Below are 19,298 nucleotides of genomic sequence, written 5' to 3' on the forward strand. Positions count from 1 at the left end.
ATATTTCCCTCTTCATAAATACTCCATTTTAAATTACATTACATCTCAACTTTTTGCGTCGTTCAAATGCGCTACATTCATTTGAAGAATAATATTTCCGACAGTCTCTAAAGGCAGCATCATCAACTCTCGCGATAGAGCGCGCACACACACACCGGTTAGCGCGCTCGGTTGCCCGAAAAAAAAATCATGCTAGCGCGAGCGTGCTCCCTGTGAACAAACCGGTGTCTCTTTCATTGTACACAACAGGATAGTTCTCATTTACCGGGAAAAAGTTCGGAAAATCTTCAACGGCTCTTAACACGGGATCACACGGGGCTACCTACTAACGGACGGTACATCTGAATCGAAGATTCAAATTTGATTTTAAAAAACAATGTCCGAAAGCGCAAACTGCGTGGAACAGCGGGAAGAGCCGACGGAACTTGAAGAAGCTGGAGGAGCGGAGGTAAGATGGTCTAAAACGGTCATTGTCTCCTCTCAGTGCCGCCTACATCTCCCCCAGGGCTACCACACACGTATAAATACTCTGAAAACGTCCGTCTCCTAGCTATGGGGTTCTCAAATTCGGTTAACTTGTGTAAAACTTTCACTTTGTCAACATTAACGCAGTTAGCTAGCCGCGGCGCTATCATAGACCTTTTTCATAGCAGCCATTTTGACATTAAATAGTAGGTAAACACAAGTGTTATTATGAAATTAATGAAGATTCTGCTCTGTTTAGGTACAGAGCCTTAATAAATCTAATAACTAACACCTGTGTTTACCTACTAACTTATTTCATGTCAAAATGGCTGCTGTGGAAAAGGTCTGTTAGCTCATGACAACAGTAGCTCTATCCCATCCAGAGGCGTTACAGCACAGAGCAGCAACCAGGCTGGCCTGTTTCATAAGCGCCCCCTACTTCTTAGCTTAGCCCCGCTAGCTCCCCATTGATCACCACATAAGAAGTCCCAGCGTGGTTTGTTTACTCCTGGGTCAGATCCCCTGAGCGAGTTGTTTCGAAGTCCCCCCCCTCGAATAATGTTCGCCTCTTTGCGTTTCCCGTAGCACCATCTCCGCGGTTGGGATGTTAGCAGAAATAACTGGTCGGGGTAAAGGTAAACTTGGGGTCAGGTTAAGCGCCTCAGAAGATGACTGGTTGGGATAAGGTTGGGTGCAGGTTAAGATTAGGGGAAAACCCATGTCGCCTAGGGAACAGACCTCGACACAACACCGGCTTTTGGGGAAAAAAAACCAAAACAAAAGACAGCAGCGCGGCGCGCTTAGCCATCCTTTCCGCGTCTTTGTTTTCAGAGGGACAGTGCAGCAATAGCTGTCGTAAACGAGGAGGGATGCTACTGCAGCGCTGCCTGCCTGCAACTTGGCTTTCGCTGCATTTTGTGTTAAAATTTTGACTACAATTCTTAAAAAAGAGAGAGAAAATATGGGTTTTTCCAGATGTGAAGCTCAGTAGTTAAACGATCAAATAAGACAAACTTTACTGATCGAACGCAGGGAAACTTAAATGTCTCACAACAACAGAAGTACAAGAACAGATGCATAGTATAAAGAAGTAACCTTAAAAGACTATGCTACGAGCATCTACTATACACAAAGTGAAACGAGCAAACAAAAGACAAAAATAGTGATGAATAAGGAATACAGTTGGATGTCCACAGTATTCAGTCACAACTACTACTACTACTAGTCCTGCTACTACTGAAGGTTTATTTTATTTTAGGATACTGATGCACATTTTGATTTTGACACATGCCTGCGTCTGTTTGACATTCGCCATCGCCGCACAGAGCAATCGAGCATCTACTATACACAAAGTGAAACAAGCAAACAAAAGACGAAAAAATAATGACGAATAAGGAATACAATTAATGAAATTAATTGCGCTTGAGGGAATGAAACTGATTGGTGGGAAAAGTGTATTGGACCCACTGATGGCATTGTTAGTTCAAGTTTGTTATTGTTACAGCTCAGTACACAAGTATAAGAGAGTAAAAGTCTTTGGTTTCAGCTCCTCAACAATGCAGTAGTAGAATAGTAAAAGATATAGTCATAGATAAGAGTATAAAACATGATCATATGTATGTAAAGTGCGGTGTGTATGTGTCGTATGACTAAATATCTATGTGAGCCTGAAATGAGGTCATTGCACTTGCAGCAGCTAAAATAAAGTTTGTAAAGACTAGTGGAGAAGGTAAACAGCTGATTGGTGCGATGGACTTTAAGTACAGCAGTTGTTTTTAAAAACAGTGGTGATATCAGCATGGACAAACGATACGCAGCAGCACTGCTTCACCAACTGAATGAGCGACCCATTCAGGATTTCATGTAGGAGGTGGAAGGTGTTGTCCATAATGTCCAGGAGTTTTGCCATCATCCATCTCACTCCCATTTCCTCTGTGGAGTCAAGAGAACATCCCACATGAGAGCTGGCCTTCAATAACACTTTGTCTTGACTCTTTCTGTCTGCAGTTGTTGGGAAATGTTGAAGAGGGCTCAAAAAGAGACCCCTTTTCAACCTTCTTTCAGGAGAAGTCTGACTCCTCAGATGCTGGAAAAGAGTCTTCTTCAGATGCCGGGCCTGATGGCCAAGATGCATCCTCCTCCTCTTCAACCAAAACTAAAGATTCTACTCCAGGTTATGAGGAGAAAGTGGTAAGGACACTTATTCTATAGCTTATATTATATGACAGATCACTCTGTTCTTGGATAAACTACTAAACAAGTCTTCTTTTTCTTTTTTTTCCTCTGTGTGTTTAGCAAACAGACCGGACCAACAGATTTGAGTACCTGTTGAAGCAAACAGAGTTATTTGCTCATTTCATCCAACCAGCTGCACAGAAGACTCCTACCTCCCCCCTGAAGATGAAACCAGGACGTCCTCGCATCAAGAAAGATGAGAAGCAGAACCTGCTGTCTGCTGGAGAGTGAGTACACAAGTTGTTTGTTGTAGCGTGTTGTTATTTGTGAGAAGTTATATTCTTTTCTGGCAAATGTTGTTTCACCATTGCTACTGTATTTTGAACGTCTTATAAGTCCATGTCTCAACTACCTCTTATTTAAATTTTGGATGTTGACTCACTTTTTGGACTCTGACACATTATGCCTGCCTCTATGATTGACAGCAATCGCCATCGCCGCACAGAGCAAGAGGAGGATGAAGAGCTTCTGAATGAGAGCACCAAGACCACTAACGTCTGCACTCGCTTTGACGAATCTCCGTCCTGTAAGCAATGACCTGTTTTTATTTAGGCGTGAGAGGAAGGCACATTGAGCACAGGCAAATGGCAAATATATAGGATTAACAGAAGTGATGCTTATGTTTTCTTTTCTCTCATCTAGATGTCAAAACAGGAAAAATGAGGGACTATCAGGTCCGTGGTCTGAACTGGCTCATCTCTTTGTATGAAAATGGAATCAACGGCATCCTTGCTGATGAAATGGTCAGTAGTTTCTCATATTTGCAAGCCTGGGGTTGGATTCCAGGTATTTTTATTGTGTAACATTGTTGTGGTTTTCATGTACCACTATGTCTTACACACACTCTCTTCGTACTTTCTGTCAGGGTTTGGGAAAGACACTCCAAACTATTGCCTTGCTGGGTTATATGAAGCACTACAGAAACATCCCTGGACCCCACATGGTGCTGGTGCCAAAGTCCACCCTCTACAACTGGATGAATGAGTTCAAGCGATGGGTGCCCTCGCTCCGTGCAGTCTGCCTGATTGGGGGCAGAGATGAGAGGGTAGGCTTTATCAGAATTTTATGACTCACTGAAAAGGGAAGTGTAACTGGAAATGTTCACCATGTTTTGATATGCTGCACTGTAATGATTTTTATTGTTTAAATACATCACATTGCCTTATAATGGGAATACATTTTGTCCATACAACCAGCCAGAATCTTTGCATAGTAGCAATACTTTTCAAAATGCAAAGCAGGTTTTTGTGCAGAATCGGTATTTTCAATCACAGCAATGCAGTCTGTAGATGATAAATCCTGCTGATGATTGCAGTAGTGCACTTTGGACTGGACCTAACTGTTCATGTGAAATTGGCCTCTGATTCAGGCTTATTGATATGAGCCCAAATCAAAATGACAGACGAACATTTTAAAAGAAAACTGATGTTTTTTTGTTTTTTTTTCTGAGATACAACAGACTGATTTTCAGCAGTATAAACTTACAATTAAAAACATCTAGTATCCTATCCAATGTGTTAGCTATGTGTTAAAATTGATTGTACTGTATATCTCAAGGGGTGAAAGGAAAGGGAGGAGTGAGGAATCAATTACGAAAAATTTGCCAAAAACTACAATAATTGTTTTTTGTTAACATGCACATTTGCTGTGTGATCTACTTCAAATTGCAATATATAGTTATGAATAGCTGGTTGAAAACACACGATCCCACTTATTTGTCATTCCAAAACATATTTCCTCCAATTTCAGACTGCCCTGATCAGAGATGTTCTGCTGCCGGGAGAATGGGATGTGTGCGTCACATCCTATGAGATGCTCATCATTGAAAAGGCAGTGTTCAAGAAGTTCAACTGGAGATACCTGGTCATTGATGAAGCCCACAGGATCAAAAATGAGAAATCAAAGGTCAGAATGTTATTGAAATAGGCATTTAAACACTTTTCACCAGATCCATCATATTTCACACATAATGTTCACAAGATAGCTCAATAAATTGATTTCTCCTAGCTGTCAGAAATTGTACGAGAATTTAAGACCACCAATCGTTTGCTGCTGACTGGAACACCCCTGCAAAACAACCTCCATGAGCTGTGGGCCCTGCTGAACTTCCTGCTGCCTGATGTCTTCAACTCATCAGAGGTAAGAGTTGCCTAGAAATATATAGGATTAATATTTCAGTAGAGGATAAACCCACTCTCAAATTGGACTCAAGTCTCTTATTCAGACAGAAATTGTACTGTTTTCTGGTACTAATTTAATTTTCTTCTTCCTCCCTTCCAAGGACTTTGATTCCTGGTTTGACACAAACAACTGCTTGGGTGATCAGAAGTTGGTGGAGCGTCTTCACACTGTATGTTTTGAATTTTCCTGATGAATATTCAAATTAATCTGTATTTATCTGACACAATGTTACTCTTACTTTAGGTGAAGCACTCATTTGACCTGTCTCTTTATTTAATTGTGCGTGTGTGTGTGCATGTATATGTAGGTGCTGCGTCCTTTCTTGCTTCGTCGTATAAAAGCTGATGTGGAGAAGACACTGCTCCCGAAAAAAGAGATCAAGATGTATGTGGGCCTCAGTAAAATGCAACGAGAATGGTAAGCTTCCTCAGTTAAGCTTAACTCAAGCTAGTTTGTTCTACAAAGCCAGTAAAGCACATATTAACTTGCTTGTGCAGTAGTGTGTAATATGAACTCATGTCATATCCCATCAGGTACACAAAGATTCTGATGAAGGACATTGACATTCTGAACTCGGCGGGTAAGATGGACAAGATGCGGCTGCTGAACGTTCTCATGCAGCTGAGGAAATGCTGCAACCATCCATACCTGTTTGACGGAGCTGAACCAGGTCCACCCTACACCACAGACCTCCACCTGGTGGTGAACAGTGGCAAGATGGTGGTGCTGGATAAGCTTCTACCCAAGATGAAGGAACAGGGTATGTAGATGAGGAGTCTTTGTGAGTATCTTTATATACAGCAATTCATTTACAGAATGTTTACATTTCAATATAAAGACACTACATAGTAGTGAACTACTTGTGTTCATCATTGACCCAACGGCAACCAAACATCAGAGAGAATGGAGGGAAACATGCCAATATCACTTGCAAACTTATAGATTTTAACAGACACATAAATAACTTTGTGAAAAGACTGAAGTTGTTTCCATTGTTGGATAAAGAGGCATTACAGTATATATTCTTGGCATTGATTGAGACGTCAAATGTATCTACAGGTAATTAAAGTTATCCATACATTTAATTGACAACCAGTATGTTCTTCTTTTTAGGCTCCCGTGTGCTCATCTTCAGTCAGATGACCAGGGTGCTGGACATCTTGGAGGACTACTGTATGTGGAGAAACTACGGCTATTGTCGTCTGGATGGTCAGACGCCACATGAGGAGCGACAGGTGCGACGCTTATATCTCAACTTCAATAGGGCAGACTAAGAGAGTAGTCTGTAGATTGAGATGAACTGATTATCAGATGTTGTCATTAGAGTACTTGTGGATCAGAGTCAAAAAAGACACTTAATTTCCATGTATGTTTCAGATCTCTATCAATGCATACAATGAGCCCAACAGCAGTAAATTCATCTTCATGTTGAGCACCAGAGCTGGTGGGTTGGGTATCAATCTGGCTACAGCTGATGTAGTCATCCTCTACGACTCAGACTGGAACCCTCAAGTCGACCTTCAGGCCATGGTTAGTACTCTGAATTGCTGAACTCTCCTATATCTTATTCTGCTGTAAGGTGCTGGTATACTGTTCATTTATAACACTGGTTATCTTAGAGTCAGGGGACTCGACTAATCCCTTTTTCTTTTCTTTTTCTTCATTTCAGGACCGAGCTCACAGGATTGGTCAGCAGAAGCAGGTACGCGTGTTTCGCTTCATCACTGAAAACACAGTGGAGGAGAGGATTGTGGAGAGGGCCGAGATGAAACTGCGCCTGGACTCTATTGTCATCCAGCAAGGTACCTAATCTACCTGCTCAAGCCAAAAACCAAGTTTAAATTAAAAAAAATCAAATTTATAGTCAGATATTAGCAGCTGTAATTGAGATACTTGTACTGAATGTTTCTCAGAGCAATTAGAAATCAGTATTTTAACAACAAATTAGAAGATTAGAGACAAGGGCAAGCCACTGAGTTGTCTTCTGATTTTATTTTAACAGGAAGACTTGTGGATCCAAGTGCAAACAAGCTGGGCAAAGATGAGATGCTTTCCATCATCCGCCACGGTGCCACGCATGTGTTTGCCTCCAAAGAGAGTGAGATCACAGATGATGACATTGATGTAATCCTAGAGAAGGGTGAAAGGAAGGTGAGTCTGGATGCATTATGAAAAATTATGGATGGTGATATTTCAGATAGATTAGTTCTGATAAATGTCTTTTTTGGGGGGGAGAGGGGTGAATTTTACATTTTGCTATAAAAATTAAAACACTTATCATGTTCTAGACTATGGAGATGAAGGAGAAGCTGTCTAACCTGGGTGAGAGCTCTCTGAGAAACTTCACCATGGATACGGAGAACAGCAGCGTGTACACTTTCGAAGGAGAAGACTACAGAGAGAAGAAAAAGGTAAAAACGGGCTACACATCATTGGTATTCAGTCTTTAATCACCTCATCCCAGAACATGAACGTTTGAGCCTTTGCCTTGTTCCCCTCCTCCCCCTTCATTCAGGTCATTACCAACTGGATTGAGCCACCCAAGAGAGAAAGGAAAGCCAATTATGCTGTGGATGCATACTTCAGAGAAGCTCTTCGAGTCAGTGAGCCCAAAGCACCCAAGGTATGGCCGGATCAATCTACAAACACTGTCTTAAGATATAAGGTGTTAATGTAACAAAATGTATAATTACTATGGTCTTATGATGGATGATACGTTATCCTGTCATGACAATACATCTGTTTGATTCCACTTTCCAGGCTCCTCGTCCCCCCAAGCAGCCAAATGTCCAGGACTTCCAGTTCTTCCCTCCACGTCTTTTTGAGCTTCTAGAAAAGGAAATTCTGTTCTACAGAAAAACCATAGGCTATAAGGTACAAATATGTTCTTCAGATGAGAGTGAGATTCTCCAAATTGATTTGGAAGAGTGATGTGAAGAGATGTGTCTAAATCAGACTGTGGCTGTGTCTCTCTTCAGGTTCCCCGTAATCCAGACATGCCAAACTCAGCCCAGGTCCAGAAAGAGGAGCAGGCTAAGATTGATGAGGCTGAGGCCCTGACAGAGGAAGAGCTGGAGGAGAAGGAGAACCTTCTGCAACAGGCACTGATTACGCTTGATCAACATAATCAATTTTTGACAAATATGCAGCAATTCAAAGCAAAAAATTTCCTGTCTGGATCATGATCGTGTATATTCTGATTAACCATGCCTTCATTGCAGGGATTTACTATTTGGAACAAACGCGACTTCAACCAGTTCATCAAAGCCAACGAAAAGTGGGGAAGAGATGACATTGAGAACATTGCCAGAGAGGTTGAGGGAAAAACTCCAGAGGAAGTCATGGAATATTCTGGTAATTACTCACTTTTATCTTGTCTTCAGAAAGTAAACACAAATTTTGTCTTCTTCAGAAAGTAAACACAAACTTTGTCTTCTTAACTGAATTTATGTTTGTTTCCCTCCAGCTGTATTCTGGGAGCGCTGCAATGAGCTACAGGATATTGAGAAGATCATGGCTCAGATAGAGAGAGGAGAGGCCAGGATTCAGAGAAGGATTAGTATTAAGAAAGCACTGGACTCAAAGGTAGATGACTGTCAGCAATTTGGCTGTTAATTTCTGGTTTTAGATATCTAATTACCTTTATCTCATTAAGCCTTTTGTTACACACTTTAACTCTTAATCTTGCACTGATCCCTTAATTGTCTCTTGATCACATTGTCTGCTCTTGCTAATTAATTAATGATCTCCCAATATGGCTCTCATCTCCGTGCCCAGATCGGTCGCTACAAGGCCCCATTCCATCAGCTCCGAATCTCCTATGGCACCAACAAAGGCAAGAACTACACAGAGGAGGAGGACCGCTTCCTCATCTGCATGCTCCACAAGCTGGGCTTCGATAAGGAGAGCGTGTACGACGAGCTGCGTCAGTGCATCCGCAACTCACCTCAATTCCGCTTTGACTGGTTCCTCAAATCCAGGACTGCCATGGTGAATTTTGGCTCCATTTTACTGTCTCTCCTGTACTTTTAATGTTTTGACATTTTTTTTAAATGTTGCCTTAAAATTATTCTTTGATTTGTGTGTGTGTAGGAGCTCCAGAGGCGATGTAACACCCTGATTACACTGATAGAGAGAGAGAACATGGAGCTGGAGGAGAGGGAGAAGGCAGAGAAAAAGAAAAGGGGTCCAAAGAGTGGCTCAGTAAGTTCTAGCAGCTTAGCATACAGGAAGTGAGTCATATAAAGATTAGATTGAAATTCAAAATGGTCTGAGTCAGGCCTAATCATTTTCTTTATTTTTCTAGGCCCAGAAACGGAAGTCTGAGGGAACTCCAGATGGTCGTGGACGCAGGAAAAAACTCAAGTTGTGAAGCTGTTGACAACTTACAGTATACAGTCAGAATTTGCGAGCGGCAGCCAGCTCCAGTAACGTTAGTCTTGGTGTCTGTGTTTGTTTTGCAGGCTGTGATGTACTGTGTAAAACTCTCCGACGGACTGATCTGGTTGTATTAGGTTTTAGGAAGTGCTCCTTTAAAAGCCTGCCTAGTCGTTACTTACCTAAATACTGCAGCTGTGCTGGTCTAGTTTTTGGTTTGCTAGTCCTATTTTTTTACCAGTACTTAATTGAAATAAATGTATTTATGCCTGTTGGTTGTACCACATTCCATTGCTTGAAACAATATGCACCCTTTTTATTTTGAAGACAACATTTGTTCTTTTATTTCCCTATGTGAAGTAGAAAATGTCTTTTTTGAAAATCACAAATAAACTTCCCTTTTTTTTAAAAAAAAGTGTTTGCACTATGGTAAATAAGACACTAATTCAAAAAATTGGACATTTATATTTGGCAGTTGAGGTTTACATACATCCAAACTCTTGAAATTGACACAAAATTAATAAGCCATAGTTGGCACATGAAAATATACTGTCATTTGTAGAAGAATCATTTTTTTGATACTGCACATATTTTTTTAAGGACTTGATTGACAAACCAGAAAGACATATTTCATAATTGTTCAAGTTTCATCAGGGTGTATTAATACCTTTTTTTTCATAGTCCTACATTTATATGTACACAGATTGTTTTGTATCTGATTTTAGCCACATTGACCTGAAAAAAATGTATTTAAAATAAATGTGAATTTCTGCATTCTCAAAGACTAAAATGACAACATTTACAATCCCTTTCAATTACACCATATTGATATTGTTACTCAACAGTGGGTGGGTATACTGTAGGCTTTTTAAAGCACAACAGTGATATAGCAATACTAAAAATCATTAAATCACATTATCATTCATTAAGGTCAGTTTCAACTAACATTCAGTCCATTGTACTCTATTCTCCACAACACAAAATAATGAACACAGTGTATTACAGTGATAAAAAACTTGGTAAACTAAGAAATTCTTTTCTTTCATGAAATTTAAACAAGGTTGCCTGAGGTGATCAAATGGCATTCACTAAATTGGGCTTTTCATGCATTTGCAAACATTGGATAAAAAGGGATATTTTACAACTTTGCAACCAATGAAGCAGGTAAATATTTTAGGGGGCTCTACTTACACCCATGGTTCTGAATAGGCTGCAAAAAGGCAAAACCCTACAGTACATTACAGCAAGAACTACCCAACATCAGAGATCAGAAAACACGCATTCTCTGCATGTAAGCTCTAAGCACTGACATATTGTGCTGTCCACAGGTTGTACTGGGCTGTATTCAGTGCTACACAAGTTGGGCAATGAAGGCACAGTGGTGGAAGAGACTATCATAGTCTTTTTAATAGGAGACAGATATTAGGGTTGAGGGAGGTCGACATCTAGACCTCAGAGTTGTCTGAACTGCCCCACATGCTCGCTGGGCCTTGGCTGTAGCCGATGTAGGCAGAAGAAGACGAGGTGGTGTAAGGGGGGAACTGGGTCTTCTTTTCTCTCTTTTTGCGCCGCAACAGCAGAATGACAATGGTGGCGATGAGGCAGATGAGGAGGATCAGACCCGCAAGGCCCACTAACATGGGAAGGGTGGAGGTGTCAGCCGGATCTCTGCCAGAACTCTCCAGCAGGGGGCGCTCCAGGAGGGGGTCGCGGTCACGGCTGGGAGACCAGGGCTGGCGCTGGCTGACCACCATGCGGTCTGTTCGGTCCAGGGCGATGTGCTGGATGTTGGTGCCCCGATTGTTTTCAACACCAATATCCTGGGACAGAGAAGGGCCGGAGAAAGCAGGGGCAGCACGGCGGTGGCGGTTGGTTGCAATGTTGGAGGACTGAGGTTGCTCAACGGACGACAGGCTGTGATGGAGGTACTCCAAACTACGCTTGCCAATGTTGCGGTTGGCGTTTTCTCTGGAGCGGACAGTGTAGATAGTGTGGATGAACCATTCTCGACCAGCAGCCACCTAGAGAGCAAACACGCAAATGTTTTCTTTCCATGTTCATGTATGATTTCATTACATGGATGCATTGTAAGAAATATCAATACCTGGAAGAGTGGAGATGAGGAGAGTGTGAAGCCATCTGATCCGGGCTGTCTGACCAAAGACAGAGCTCCAGGTGTATCTTGGGCCAGTGTGGCCTTAAAATCAACATCACCAAATGCTGTGGCCTGGGTCTCAGGTTGGGCCTTGTCCTGCACAACAACACACACAGATGAGCTCTTAATCTTAATTTTACTTCAATATAAAACCCCAAAGTAGTAGCTTGTGAATTCATTGGTTTTGTACCAGAATCTTGAATCTGTAAAGCAGAGAGGGAGCATCTGCCAGGCAGCCATATTCCTTATTAGTGGGGTTATATTTGGGAACGTAGCCATCTGCTCCAGTGCAGAGGAAAACTTTCTCAATGCTGCAGGAGAAGGAGTCACCCAGGTTCTGGACTGGATCCACCATTACACGTCCAAAGATCATGGAACCTGAAGCAGAGGATAGATGAAACTTAGATATGAGATTCCCTGAGGGTCATTGTCCTCAGCTGTAATGTTTACTAAAATCCATTAGGTGGCAGTGTTGTAGTACCATCTGAAAAAGCAGCATCAGTCCCTTCTCCAAAGCCCATGGAGCCATCAGATAACCACAGCTCCCTCTTGGACAACAGGAACATCTGAGTGTTGAGACTAAACTCAGCTGCCACTGGGTCACTCACCTGGAGGACAGAACAAGAGTCACCATACACAGAACAGATGATGGATGAGGATGGATGATGCTGTTGTGTGAGATAATGTAACTTTCTTCCAAATCAGATCAATTCTAATTCTGGCTTGTTTTATGATATTAGGCTGTTTAAAATGTTTCCTGACTTGATTTCATAGTCTAAACGGTTGTTATGATGATCTTTTTGCAGTGTACTCTGTATGGGTGATCTTACTTTGTATGACTACCACATGAACCCAGAACTAAATATTACCAGGAGATTTTTGTCAGGAGATTGTGGCTAACCTGCTGGAAGCGAATGTCAATGTCGAAAGTGAGAGGTTCTCTTGGGTGGCAGACAGGAGGGATGCTGAACTCTGCATTTGGGGATGCAATGCAGGGGGTCAACTTCACTGTGTAGGTCCCGGAGTAGTCACGCACCTACAGGTCACACAGACACATAGAAACAATATTGCTGTTTATGAAGTTTGTGAATATTTTACTGTAGCAGCAAGACTGATCTGATGGCATGACTCACAGCAAAGTCTGAGACAAAACTCCACTGCTGCATGGGCTGGTTGTATGTAGGCTCAGTCCTGACCAGGGCGAGAGTGAACGTCAGCCCGGGGTGGTCAGCACACATCACCATGGATGACACACTAGTCCCTGAAAACATGTACATGTACACAGTCATAAATCTCTTAAGCTGCATTTTGTCAAAACTAAAACTAGTAACAGTGTCAACCTTCTTATTTATGGAGTGACCTTTTATATTGTTTGCGACACTTGCTTCCTAACTGTGAATGTGGCGGGGTCATTTTGACATTTGCTGAAATGACCTCTGGCACTTTCACACAGGAAGGACCCCTAATGTGGAACTCCAGAAATAGATGAGGGGAGGATGTGGGCCACAGGGTAATCCAATAGGAGACCACTTGTATAGAATGACCACACTAGATGGGTTTACGGTGTGTGTGCATGTATGCCACTCCCATACCTGGATGAGACATAACAAACTGTCCCCTGAAGCGAGCCTCAGTCTTGAAGTTGACCACCAGACGACCCTCCTCGTTTATACGCATACTGGTGGGGTACATGGCTCCTATTAAAACAGAGAAGTTTTAAAGTATTTAACAAATACAAAACAGTGCATTTTACCCCCCTGTGTGCACCAGCAGGGAGCAGTATTGGTCTGAAAATGTACCTTGTAGCTCAGACTCAGGTGGGCTGCCGATGCCGTCCTGCCACAGAATAGCTGTATCATACACAAAGGTGAGTTTGAGCTCTGACTGCAGGTCAAAGTGCTGCCAGCCTCCCACAGCCACAGGAGAGTGGAAGACGTAGGACACAAACAGAGGAACACGCAGAGTGACATAGGACTGGACCAGATTCAGCACCTAAATAAGTGGGAAAACAGATAATGTCAGTATGAGGGTAAAGGCTTGGTCACACCATAAGGTGGAACAGCAAAATTCATCAGCATGTCTTTGCAAAAATGTGTGGTTCTAGGAGCTCGGTAACAGTAAATAGTCACAGGGTTAGCCAGTTGATTAACTACTGTAGCTGGCGGGCTAGACAGCCAGGAGCAAGCTTCTTTCTTTTTTTTCTGTGCTGGGCTGTTTACCTCCCCCTTCCATTTTGTTTCAGGATTTTACATCATCATCATCTAAAAGTTTATTCAAAAGAGGTATTTGTGCCATGGTACCATCGAGTCATGTTTCATAACTGTCCATACCTCTACCATTCCTCTTTTGTGAGGCAGTTTATACTCCCAGCAGAAGAGGGTTAAATAAAAGTGGATGGTGCAACACGGTAAATAAGTTACGATAGCTTCCTCCATTTTGGATTCTCTGACTTTCCATTCTGTCAGAGGTTAGCGCTGTCAAAACAGTTTGCTATTGGTCAATGGCACACATTTCCATGTCAAAGGTATTTTCATGTGAAGCCACTGATTGCAGCAATTACATTGACATTAACTGATTTTGTGTCAGTTTGGCATGACCAGATTTCCACAGTTTTTGCTTTTATGGATGTCCCACCTGTCCGTCAGTGCCTATGGAGCCTCCACAGTCATTCAGGAGCTCTGACATGTCGTAATAGGTGGTGAACTCCCATAGGCAGGCCTCCAAGTTGAGGTTCCTGTAGAAGCGCAGTGAGTTGGATGAGCGCATGATAGCGCTGTATTGGTAGGGTGAAGTCTCGCCAATGATCTCAGGGTTCTTTGTGGCATCGGTGATGAAGCCATGGCCAGTTTGGATCTCATTGAAGTCCAGCAGGTTGGAACAGCGGTGGTTGCCCACACGCGTGCCGTCGGGGCTCAGGGTAAGCTCAAAGTTGGACAGAGGTCTTGTGGAGATCACTGGCAACATGCCTGTAGAGTGAAACAAAAAGACAAGTTTTTTGTGGATCTGTGTCTATATTACTAAACAATAATGACCATATATCAAAGATTGCAAATATTTTTACTGCTCACCATCCATGTGAGGCATGTTGACAGTCAGTTTGATGAGGTTGGGGAAGTCAGGGTCATCTGGGCCTGTGTAGCGGATCTTAGCAGAGAAAGGTTCAGCTCCAACAGTACCTGCGATACGAGGCTGACACATACCTGCAACGATTCAATAAGAAAGTCAATAAGGATTACCAGTTAGACATATTTACTCTATATTGAGCTAAGCTGCTGTCATCTTCAGCCTATCCTCCACTCACCTTCCTCCTTGCTGATCACAGCAATGGGGCTCAACAGCTCCAGACCCGCATCTCCATTGGCATTGAAGGCCCTAGCTGCACACTGAACCCTGGAGCCAGCTTGAAAGTAGATTGAATCCAAGGTGATGGACTTGGTGTTGGTGAAGAAAGTGTTAGTGTCTACCTCCCTCATGGGACTGGTCACTCCATCTGACCCGGTAGGAGCGCTAACCAACCAGCGGTACTGGGTAAGAGTGTCATTGATGTTCTCCGCAGAGCAGATGGAACCAGTTTTGTCAAAGTCATGGTACTTAGGGTTGCAGGCCTGCAAAAGAGGGCAAGGCAGATGGTGACTGAATATACTGTGTGTATCCACTTTAAATTGTTTTTCAATAATGCCAATAATTTCTAAGCACTGAAACAGAACCAAGCCCCACAGTACATTTGAGCAAAGTGTGGAAAAGGCAGCATCCCACTTACTGTCACACACACAACAGGGTATCCATTGGATGGATGGGGCTTGTCTTTGGTTTTAGCCATGTCATCATACATGAGCAGGGAAACCACATTGGGCACAGCGGGGAAGGTAACGTCTGCCACACTGTCCATCTCCTCAATGTAGACAATGGCCTTGTTCATCTAGCAAGAAGAGGGAGGGCATCATTAGCTTGTTGTCAACTTTAAAAACTGACCAACACTTTTGTCTATGCAGGTATGGGCAAAGGAAGAAGTTAGAAATTTTGGATTTGCTGAATTGTTCTAGGCAGCGACTGTCCTAACACTTGAACACATGTGCAGTTACAGCATTTACATTGAGTGGTCATGAGTTTGACCAACTTGAAATTTTGCACATTCCTGTACAAAGCCCTAACATTCCCAGACTAAATTTAAGTATTCTCCAAAACATTAACCTGTTTATCTATCACCATACCTTTTTTGATGCCGATCCAGATGCATTTTCTGCTATTAGAATAATTAATTCAGGGGATTGTTTAGCCTTGATAGAGGAATGTGCTCTCAGAATGCTTTGTAGTTCAATTAGTCTTTCTTTCATCAGCGATAAAAGCACAAAACAATTTAGTCAGAGGTAACCTATTTCTGTCATGTGAGGGGTACATGTCTGATGTAGAGTACATGGGTATAATGTCGCAGTTCTGTTTTTAGGTGCATCTACTGTTTGGCTCTGCTGGGACATTCCCCTCAGCATCTCATTCCATAGGGAAAAGCTTTTTATAAGACACTGTGGTTCAGGCGCGCTGACAGCAATGCCAGCTGCCGCCTGGCTATTTTAACACAGGCTGACATGACTGGGTGCATACTCACGTGTGTAGATATGCAGCACTGTACGTGTACACATATACGACTTGCTACTGGTTTATATTTGTTTGTGTGTGGCCTTTATCTCACCTGTATTTCAGCCACCATGTTCTCATCAGGCTTCATGTGCACAGTGAAGGCCTCCCTCATCTCTCTCTGACCGTCATACAGGATCTCGATCTCCACAAAATGTTCCTTTTCACCTTCCTTGAACTCCACATCTAAGTCACATAGACAGTGAAGTGAGCAATAATCACAAACATGAACATCTCCAACATACTTTCATGTCAAGAGGTGCTGTGCAAGTGCCACTTAGCAGCCATTAAGCCAGGTTCTCACCCTCTGACAGCGGGTTGTAGTCTTCTCCTGAGGTTGCAGAACCGTCCTTGGTGTGCACTCGCACCACTGAGACCTTTGAGGTGTCTCCAAGACGCAAGATGGGAATCTTCACTATTGCCACATCTCCTTTCACCTGGGGTTCACGCACACTGTACTTGATCTCAGAGAAACGGATGATGGGCTCTAAAGGAGGAAGCAAAGTGGAGTAAGACACTGAGCAAAAGAGCCATGAACATTATATAAATCAGTATCAATAAATCTTATTCTCAAACATAATTTATCTGAAATTCAACAGAAATCCAAACAGAACATGGTTTATAGGAACAGGAAATAAGATAACAAAGCAAAAGATTTTTCACTTCAGAGATTTCTTGCTATCAGACAAGGTAAAATATATAGTAGTAGTAGTAGTAGTATAGTAGTTCATATTTTTATCGTGCCGGGTACAAACATGCTCCCAACTTATTAGTTCCGCGGAGTCAGTTATGGGTGAAATGCTTTGCTCAAGGGCACGCTGCCATCTTTAAGGTTATTTAAAAACATTTCTAATAATATATAATAAAGCACGTACTGTCTTTGTCATCTGAGACGGTGACCAGTGCTTCCTTCTGCTCCCCGAGAGAAGCTCCATATGGAGACTTGCTCTTTGGGGTTCCCAGGACCAGGCGGAACTCCTCGTCCTCTTCATGAATGGAGTCATCCATCAGACTTACAACACAGGGTTTCTCAGTCTCACCTGGAGAAGAATGGTTAACATTCAGAGATAAGTGCTGCAGGGTTTAGTGGACATTTAACAAATGTTAGTGGGCAAGAAGGAGGAGTGGTTGTCTCACCTGGTAGGAAAGTGATGATTGATGCATCAGTATTGGGCCTTTCACTGTAGTCCATCATCACCTGAGCAGAGCCCTGGCGGGTGTAACAGCGCACTGTGGACCTAAGGCTAATGTCTCCACTGCGGTAAACTATGGCTGTTACCTCCCCATCAGACTCATCCACCTTGTAGTTGGCATCCTTAAACTGAACCTTCGGCACTGTAAAGACAGTAATCATCTTGTTATAAGAGAGTCTCACTGCATTTGTGTGAAGCTACTGAGTGCAATCTGCACTTTTTCTATAATGTTTTTTAGAGTCAGCTCGTATCAAGAATACACTGTAAAATTGTTGTAATCATGGGAATAAATAAATACTTACAGTCAGTGATGGTATCATTGATGGTGATGGTGGTCTTGCTGGGCTCCCCCAGCACAGCATTCATGGGCATCCGTAGCACAAGGTCAAAGGTCTCAGGCCCCTCCAGCTCTGGCTGACCCAGGTCATCCAGGATGGTCACCCTAAATGTCTGCATCGTCACTCCAGGGGCAAAGTCCAGGTTGCGACTAATGCCAACATAGTCGAGTCCAGCTGGCAGATAGAGAGGAAGTTAAGTTAGTAGGTGGCACTATCTGTAATACAATATCATGACTGATTGCTGATGTTTTTGTCAAACTGCTAGTCTTGCCTTCTGCGGAGACGGGATCACTCTTCCTGGAGCGAACGGTGACAGTAGCCGTCTTGGACAGGTCAGTCCCTGTCCTCCAGACCTTCACTTCAACGTAGCCTGAACTCTCATCCACGACATACTCAGGTTCCCCAAAATACAGTGAGGGCTCTGTGGGATTTTAGGATGATAGGAAATTATAATAAGTAAATTATTAAGACATGGTACAGTTTAAAAATTCCCTGAGCCCAGTACTCTCTTAATAGAAAATTAATGCCAAAGTAATTGGCGAAGCAATGTATGAAATACATTTATTAGATTTGTCATAATCGGGGTATTGTATTTTTATCTTGTCAGAGCAAGAGTCTCCTCTCCAAGGATAGAACAGCAAAAGCTTTTACTGTAATCAAGTATGGACATTTGGATGTTTTTGGTTAATTTAGAGTATAGTTAGACTACATATCTTGCTGCTTTGTGATCAGGTTCAGGTACAAATAGCTTTGTAAACTCCCCCATTTTTGACTCAGCACAGGAAGAGAGCTGTCATCCCCTTATCCTGTCCTCCTTCAACCTTCCTCCCCCACTCATCTAAAGCCAGACAGCTATGTCTGAACTCAGTGCCAAAGGGTTGAGAATACACCTGAAGAATAAGGCATGTGCTTGTATGTGCACACAGAATGATGCATGAGTGAAGGGATGTTCCCAGTTTCTGATGATAGAGCAGCTGATAAATGGTGTGGGGAGGGGGGAGGCAGAGACAGAGAGGCAACCCTGCACTTTGCAAACACAGAGGGCAAGAATTCAGACCCCTGGAACACATTTTCAATTCATCTCTCTTCACTTCTGTATAAAGCGTATTTTCATCACACTCTGTCCAGCCAGTGCTCTTAGAGATCAACTGATAGAGCTGCAGATTCAGGCCCTCAGCTAAAAGGCTCTATAGATGGCGATGTTGACTGTTTGGTAGGTCCACCACTTTGGTCCAGACTGAAATATATACAACTATTGGATGGATTGCCATGAATTTTCTACAGGCTGACTTTTCCTCTGGCGCCATCATGAGGTTGACGGTTGTGGTTTTGAGTGAAATGTCTGGATAACTATGGGATGGATTGCCAAGAATTTATACATTCATGCATAGGCGCCTGGTTATATATAAAAATGGGGGTGCAAATTTGGAAAGATACATAATTAGTGGGAGGCTCTGGGGTTTTCCCCCAGAAAAAAATTGTAATTTAAAACAAATTTCCTGCATTTCTACACTACCTAACCTCTTGGATTAAATTAAGAAACAGCCGCTTGCACTAATCTTTGATTGAGGGTGCTATGACAACCAAGAATGCATCAAGAACAGTTTATAATTGGGTGGATGAGGACAGGAAATGATTACTAGAAGAATGATTGTGTCATATTTGAAATTATATTCATAAAAACATTATGTAGCCAAAAATGTTAGTAGGTTGCAGGCTACT

General features: G+C 42.5%; 2 protein-coding genes across 2 annotated transcripts in view; one reads left to right on the top strand and one right to left on the bottom strand.

Annotated features, from left to right (window-relative positions):
- The first annotated feature begins 159 nt into the window (after positions 1 to 159).
- On the top strand, positions 160 to 9,673 carry smarca5 (SWI/SNF related, matrix associated, actin dependent regulator of chromatin, subfamily a, member 5). Its single transcript, XM_067584945.1, has 24 exons — positions 160 to 448; positions 2,473 to 2,655; positions 2,761 to 2,927; positions 3,126 to 3,226; positions 3,343 to 3,443; positions 3,566 to 3,745; positions 4,450 to 4,605; positions 4,708 to 4,839; positions 4,982 to 5,050; positions 5,189 to 5,298; positions 5,415 to 5,641; positions 5,995 to 6,116; positions 6,259 to 6,411; positions 6,551 to 6,683; positions 6,884 to 7,032; positions 7,170 to 7,292; positions 7,397 to 7,504; positions 7,642 to 7,755; positions 7,860 to 7,982; positions 8,103 to 8,235; positions 8,348 to 8,466; positions 8,659 to 8,871; positions 8,974 to 9,084; positions 9,188 to 9,673. Exons 1-24 carry the CDS (start codon positions 377 to 379, stop codon positions 9,251 to 9,253), a joined length of 3,165 nt encoding a protein of 1,054 aa, XP_067441046.1. The 5' UTR covers positions 160 to 376; the 3' UTR covers positions 9,254 to 9,673.
- A 220-nt stretch (positions 9,674 to 9,893) lies between these two features.
- Positions 9,894 to 19,298, bottom strand: part of frem3 (Fras1 related extracellular matrix 3) — a 32,598-nt gene continuing 23,193 nt past the window's right edge. Inside the window, exons 7-24 of the mRNA XM_067584944.1 lie at positions 17,848 to 17,997; positions 17,541 to 17,750; positions 17,183 to 17,380; positions 16,921 to 17,085; positions 16,350 to 16,532; positions 16,101 to 16,231; positions 15,174 to 15,332; positions 14,715 to 15,018; positions 14,482 to 14,613; positions 14,048 to 14,379; positions 13,213 to 13,405; positions 13,006 to 13,110; positions 12,547 to 12,674; positions 12,315 to 12,449; positions 11,895 to 12,021; positions 11,604 to 11,791; positions 11,363 to 11,509; positions 9,894 to 11,279 (exon numbers count right to left, since the gene is read on the bottom strand). Coding sequence (XP_067441045.1) covers positions 10,704 to 11,279; positions 11,363 to 11,509; positions 11,604 to 11,791; positions 11,895 to 12,021; positions 12,315 to 12,449; positions 12,547 to 12,674; positions 13,006 to 13,110; positions 13,213 to 13,405; positions 14,048 to 14,379; positions 14,482 to 14,613; positions 14,715 to 15,018; positions 15,174 to 15,332; positions 16,101 to 16,231; positions 16,350 to 16,532; positions 16,921 to 17,085; positions 17,183 to 17,380; positions 17,541 to 17,750; positions 17,848 to 17,997 — 3,563 coding nt within the window. The 3' untranslated portion in view covers positions 9,894 to 10,703. The remainder of the gene's footprint in view (positions 11,280 to 11,362; positions 11,510 to 11,603; positions 11,792 to 11,894; positions 12,022 to 12,314; positions 12,450 to 12,546; positions 12,675 to 13,005; positions 13,111 to 13,212; positions 13,406 to 14,047; positions 14,380 to 14,481; positions 14,614 to 14,714; positions 15,019 to 15,173; positions 15,333 to 16,100; positions 16,232 to 16,349; positions 16,533 to 16,920; positions 17,086 to 17,182; positions 17,381 to 17,540; positions 17,751 to 17,847; positions 17,998 to 19,298) is intronic.

This window comes from Thunnus thynnus, chromosome 3 (assembly GCF_963924715.1).
Source record: "Thunnus thynnus chromosome 3, fThuThy2.1, whole genome shotgun sequence".
Lineage (NCBI taxonomy): Eukaryota > Metazoa > Chordata > Actinopteri > Scombriformes > Scombridae > Thunnus > Thunnus thynnus.

What these genes read in the sequence shown, in the direction of transcription:
- smarca5 (XM_067584945.1), top strand. Translation starts at nt 377, where the DNA reads ATGTCCGAAAGCGCAAACTGCGTGGAACAGCGGGAAGAGCCGACGGAA. An exon ending in TCAAAAATGAGAAATCAAAG is followed by an intron (nt 4,606 to 4,707) that starts GTCAGAATGTTA and finishes GATTTCTCCTAG; the next exon opens with CTGTCAGAAATTGTACGAGA. An exon ending in ACCCAAGATGAAGGAACAGG is followed by an intron (nt 5,642 to 5,994) that starts GTATGTAGATGA and finishes TCTTCTTTTTAG; the next exon opens with GCTCCCGTGTGCTCATCTTC.